We start from the raw sequence: 6,056 nt of genomic DNA on the forward strand, positions 1-6,056 counted from the left end.
AGGATAGCTCTTTAGAATTGTAAGTTGTAACCAAGATGTGGTATGGTCGGGTCTTTGAAAATCCGGGTCTAATAGAACCTGCTTTTCTTTTACCACATAATATCCAAAGAGAGGTCATTTTTTATGCAGCGGTTACTGAGAGCCATCCATCTCAACTTTTACCACATAATATCCAAAGAGAGCCAAGATGGGTGGGGGCTGCCAAGCAAGTCGCTGCATATAATGTGAATACTAACTAGGGTCTATTTATTTTCATTTCAGCATATTCAATACCGCAGAATACTGGGATCCTAAATGGCTACGAGATCCTTGTTCTTTAGAAACGGATACAGTACTAGGCGAAGCCTGACCCGACCCATATCCGACTTTTTTTTTTCATTCACTAGTTAGGTAAAGGTTTAGTTTAGGTTGCCTGGCTGTCCTATGTTTTGTCTTCAAAACCTGCCCGAGTACGAACCGGAAACAAAATAATAAATTAAACGTAATTGGAGGGCCTATAGAGCCAGCCTCCCCAAGTGGGTTTTGGCACTACTTAATAGCCCATAGGAAAGAAAGAAGATGGGCCAACGTGTCAGAGCATTATGTCTAGCGTACACCGTTGCTGCAGGCAGGGCGGGCATATGGCATATTGCTTCCAACTCCCAAGTGTGTTGGTAACTGCAGGCAGGCACTACACTACTGCTTTGCTCACATGCATCCCGTTCCCACCCACCCACCCACCTCCGGATCATCATCCGACTCGACTCGCACGCCCAACACTGGGTCATGTGGCCGTTGCCTACTTTACCAATTCCCTTCCTACCTGCTTTTGGCTGAGCCCCATCGCCCCCCTTCTCTGACAACGCCCATGCCGTGTCCGTGTTCAGGCATCATGGCATTTTAGAGGAGCAATGGCGAACCCTCACCCGCTTACAGAGCCCAAGCTCAAGATGGACTCGTGGGTGATGGCCGTGAGCACGACCATGGCCGCCATCGACGCGAAGCTCAGGGCGGTGGTCGATGTTCGAGAGGACGAAGCCAAGCTGCTGCTGCCCACCGTGCCGGAGCCCGAAGGAGGAGGCGCGGTTTTGACGCCGATGCCGCTCCTCGAAGACGAGCTCAAGACCGGGAGGGCCAAATGGGCGCCGAGGTTCAGGCAGCCCGGAGCCGCCAAGCTCTTGCCGGAGGTCTGCTCGTGGTTCGACCGCCTGGAGCCGCACTTCGGCGACGGGTGGAAGAGGGTGGGCATCTACGGCGCGCTCAAGGGGTCTCTTGGGGAGATAAAGCGGCAGAAGGACGTGCTCCTGGCGCTCATGGAGCTGTGGTCGTGGGAGACCAACACCTTCGTGTTTCCGTGGGGGGAGATGACCATCACTCTCGAAGATCTCGCGGTGATGGGGCTTCCCCTCTTCGGGAAACTGGCCTGCGATAGGACTTGGGAAGCCACGGACCGGCGGGCGGTCGCCGAGAACGAGCTCGAGGTCCGGCGGAAGACCAAGTTCCCATCTTCCGCCAAGGTCACCTACGCTGCCTGGATCAGGGAGTGGATGGGCGGGGAAGCGGACACCCCGACGATGCGGGAGAACCAAGCGTTCCTGGCGCTGTGGCTCTGCCGAAGCGTGCTTCCTTCCAGCAGCGGCGAGGTGGTGAGGTACGGCGTCTTCCCGATGGCAGTTGACCTCTCCCTGGGCAACCCCATCGCCCTTGCTTCGGCGCTCTTGAGCATTTTGTACGAAGGGTTCGGGAGGATCGCGACCTCGAAGGAGCCCGGGAGGGCCAATTGCTACCTCCCCCTCCATTTCCTGCAGGTTTGGGTGTGGGAGCATTTCCCCCAGCTTGCGCCGAACGACGGCTTCAAGTTCGAAGACGGCGACATCCCGATGTGCAGGTGGCTGGGGAAGACGATACAGAGCGTGAGCATGGTGCAGGCGAGGGAGCGCTTCCGATCGGAAGAACAGGTTGAATGGCGTCCATATACCAAGCAGAAGGGTCAAGTTCCCAAATGGTTAACGCTAGAGGAAGATCAGTGGGTGCGGAGTCCGGCTGAGCTATCCGACGACGAGAAGGGATTCCTCCGCTGCATTCGGCCCGGAAAGATCGTCGGTGCCGGGATCGTGCAATCGTATCATCCGGATAGAGTAGCTCGGCAGTTCGGTCTGGACCAGGGAGTGCCGCAGTGGCACGGGTCGGCCTCCCACGGGAAGCTCGGCGACAAGGTGGTCGAGGAGGCCTTCTCTGAATACTGCGTTCTCTGCGACGAGAACGCGAGCTTCCTCATCCCCAGCAACGCCCGAGTCGGATCGACGACGAAGAATTGCGCCGAATGGTGGCTGCGCCAGCTGGCCGTGGTGCCGACGCGCTCCCAGCCCTTCCCGGAGTCCGTAATTCACAACGGCGGTTCTTCGGACGAGGGGAACGACAGCCCTTCCGAGTGCCTCTCGTTCGAAGTCAAGCGATGTTCCAAGCAGAAGCTGCTTCCCTGTTCGCCCGCATCGATGCCGCCACCGCTGAAGACGATGACGAATTCGAGAAAGAAGAGGCGATCCGACTGCTCCTGGCCCGACGAGTCCGACGACGACGACTGCTGGGAGCAGGGGATCCAGCTGAGGATCGAAGGCGCGCAGCTGATGCTCCGCGGGTTCGTGAGGTTCGTCGCGTCGGCGCACATGGATCAGCTGCCGCGGATTGTCTCCAAGGGGAACGAAGTCCTCGAGAGCCTGGTTTCGACGGGATTATCCGATCCCGGCATCGATTCTCTCCTCAGGAGCTTGTGCCAACAGGCAGACGAAGCGGCCGAGCAGAGGTCCATCCTCTCCAGTTGTTCAACAGAAGAGGCTTCCTGTGCAGGGGAGATGAAGGCCGCTGCCGGATTCCTGAGCAAGGCGGAGTTCGAGGTCGTTCGGCTCCGGAAGATCGAGCCGGATCTCTTCCAGGAGGTGGAGGAAGGCGAGGCGGAGGTGCTTAGGGCGAGGGAGGTGGAGGAAGCGGCTCGGCGCGTCCGGTTGCTGGCGGAGGAGGAGTTGGCTCGGAGGAGGAAGCAGCTGTCGGAGCACAAGGCGATGCTGGAGGAGAGCGAGGGCATGGTGAGGGAGCAGAGCGAGGCGTGGAGCACAGCCGAGAAGAGGTTGGTGGAGGCGAAGAGCGAGGTGAGTCGGGCGTCGCAGGCCCTGGCCACCGCCGAGGCGACGTGGAGCCGGCTGTGCCGCGAGGCCCTCACCCTCAAGTACGTCAATCTTTGTAAATAAAAGCCACACCGCTTTCGTTTTGGAAGGGCCAAAGTCACCACCTTTGTGGGACTTCTGTAATTCTGTCGTCTGTGTGTATCCCTTTTGTTCTGTTTTTAGACATTTTGCGAATTCGGGATATGTTGGGATTTTGCACGATCAAGCTAAACCTGATGCTTCACGAAAAATTTTGTGCAATTTCCTGGATGCGTATCTGCCTGTATCGGCAGAAAATAGATACGCTTCGCTTCAACCTTCCTTGAATAGGCTATTTTTTTTTATAAAAACTACTTTAAGTTTTTATTATTATTTTAATAGCTTTAATGCCTGTCACGTCCTGATTGATATGTAATATTTTTTAATTATTTTTTGGCCGGTTCAGAACGATTCACCTATGTATAGTAGTAACTGGGTGGGTTTTAGGAAGCAAAGGACGCGGCTGGATGAAATATGAGTCAGATCAAGCCCTGAATCGTTTGGCCACCGATTCAGCTGTATCCATACTGATACTCAACTGAATCGTTCTATCACCCTAAAAATAATAAAAAATTATTATGTATCAATCACAACGTCACACGTATCAAAACTATTAAAATAATATTTAAATTTTTAATATTTTTTTATATTTATTAAAAAATAGCCGATTGAGGATTGAAGCATATCTAATCTCTGCCGATACGATGTGTAGCAGCCGATACCCACCGATACTGATAACATTGGGTTTCTTATATAATCTTAGATTTGTTAGGGAATCCATGATTCAAATCTGTTTAAGAATCTCTAATATTACATTTGGTGAGAATGATGAAAACCATCATCTTTTGGATAGAAATTGTAAATCAGGTTAAAATCAGTCCTTAATTTTTTTATGATGAGGAACCCTCACACCAAAGAGAGGAAAACCTCAGGTGGGGGCTCTACAACCACCCTGCCCAACTCTGGAAGTGCGCTAGTGGGGTTTGATCTGGTGCCTTCATATCAACACCCTCGCTGGCCGTGCGGGCAACCCCTGTGGTAGAAAGTTGTCGTGCCAGCAATCCCAAGATTTTCCAAGCCCTACAGGCTCAGTTGCTAATACAAATCAAGACAGGGCATACACCACCTGTGCTTACTCCATTTTGAAGCGAAGTATGAAGTAAACCCAGTCAGTTGGTGAGGCAGCTGTTAGGAGCCCCCCATGATGTAATTTCACAGTAGTTTTGTTTCTCTCCTCCCAATAACCGAATCTTAGAGATGACCAAATATTCTGGCACCTGAAATGGAGAAAAAAAAGCCTGTAAGCACTTGTTTGGTATTATGAAGCAGCAATATGGCAGATTGCATTTCAGTAAAAAGCATTGTCAGCAGAGTGATCTGTTTCCTAGGTATTAAAAGACTCCACCATGCTCAGAGATGATCATATTAAACCACACAGTAGCAATCTTGCCACTAAGGTATCATTTAACTGAAGCATGAAACAGAAATATTAAAATTATTGACTGTCACTAAGGTTTCATGTACATGGTGCTGCACAAATGATAGGTAGAATTGAGTGGCATAGATGGAGTAGGATCCATATCATGTTGAGTTTTTTTTTTTTTTTTTAATTCTGCAAAATCTTGCCCAGGCGAAATTTCTTTCTCATGGTTGTTTATGTAAAGGGGTCAAATTGGGTCAAGTCTATTCCATTTTTCCTGAGAAAGGTTTTTTTGACTTGGACTTGCCCATCCAAATCCGATTTGAGAATCTCCATATATCTGATGATAATGATAAAATTCATTCTGTGGAGTAGAGAAAGGAAAAGAGGCCAAATTAGACCTGATTTGGATATGAATCCGGCAGCATATATGTTTCACCTAAACCTGAGTTTGACAAGGCTTGACGATGTTAGGTAGAACATGAAATATACCGAGTTAGGTGTGTCCACATCTCGATACGGTACCACCTCCTTTACCTGTAAAAAGTGCTAGTAAATAGACTAAGCATCTCGTGGCTGACTCAGTTTGGCTTGCATGAAGCTTGCTTGGGGTGATCAAGGGGCTCAGTAGACTGAGCCAAGGGCAGCTTACATGTTTATAGCATAAATAAACGCGACCATGAGCAGAGGGTGTTCAGTTCCCGTAGGCACATATTAGCCAAACACAAAAATTCATAGGTCAGGTGTTCGGTGTGCATGCTTATATGTGAGGTCGCTTGCTGAATTCTCACCACTGCACACCAAAAAGATTTTGTTTCTTAACGAGCCTGAGCTTGAGTTGCAATTCATCCCTACAACTTAAACAAGCGGTGCTGAGGCCAAGTAGACTCGGTTTGTTTTGACTAGTTTACCCTCCCTAACTATAACTGCTTACAGATCCACTTCATCCAGCAAATTATTTATTTGTTTGTAAAACAGGGGAATGAATAATCCACATTACCCAGAAAATTTAGTCTTTTAAACTTGTTAAATTTCACTTCGAGGTTGGACTTGTGTTTACTAAGCTAGACATACCTCAATCAGCCCACATTCAAATCTCAACCAACGTCACCTGAGCAAGCTATTGTACCCAACTGCAATCCTCATGTTTGATTTGAAAAAGGGATATGTAACCAAATCATGGACTTGGACTCGGCAATAGGGTAGGCTTAGGCGTACCCCAACATCTACTCAATTTGCAGGCATGTGACTTGGGTAGTAGGACAATGAACTACATAAAAATCTTCCTTTTGTGTTCGGTTAGCTACCTGCTCTTTAGGGAACAATCTTTTGTTTTTGAGATCACCAAGACATAAGACATGACTTAGGACCACCCCAGGTCTGAAAGAGTCTGCAAACAAGGTTGTTTACTGAGTTCAAATTGGTTAATCAAACACCAAACAAATATTTCTCAATGG

The 6,056-nt window shown here is 49.5% G+C and overlaps 1 protein-coding gene across 1 annotated transcript; it reads left to right on the top strand.

Moving 5' to 3' along the window:
• Positions 1 to 816: 816 nt before the first annotated feature.
• Positions 817 to 3,372, top strand: LOC149816567 (uncharacterized). Its single transcript, XM_089986755.1, has one exon. The coding sequence runs from the start codon at positions 891 to 893 to the stop codon at positions 3,222 to 3,224; it is 2,334 nt and encodes a 777-aa protein (XP_089842881.1). The 5' UTR covers positions 817 to 890; the 3' UTR covers positions 3,225 to 3,372.
• The last annotated feature ends 2,684 nt before the right edge of the window (positions 3,373 to 6,056 follow it).

This window comes from Nuphar pumila, chromosome 14 (genome assembly GCF_984573655.1).
Source record: "Nuphar pumila chromosome 14, dmNupPumi1.hap1.1, whole genome shotgun sequence".
Classification (NCBI taxonomy): domain Eukaryota; kingdom Viridiplantae; phylum Streptophyta; class Magnoliopsida; order Nymphaeales; family Nymphaeaceae; genus Nuphar; species Nuphar pumila.

Coding starts and splice junctions, on each gene's coding strand:
- LOC149816567 (XM_089986755.1), top strand. CDS start 891: ATGGCGAACCCTCACCCGCTTACAGAGCCCAAGCTCAAGATGGACTCG.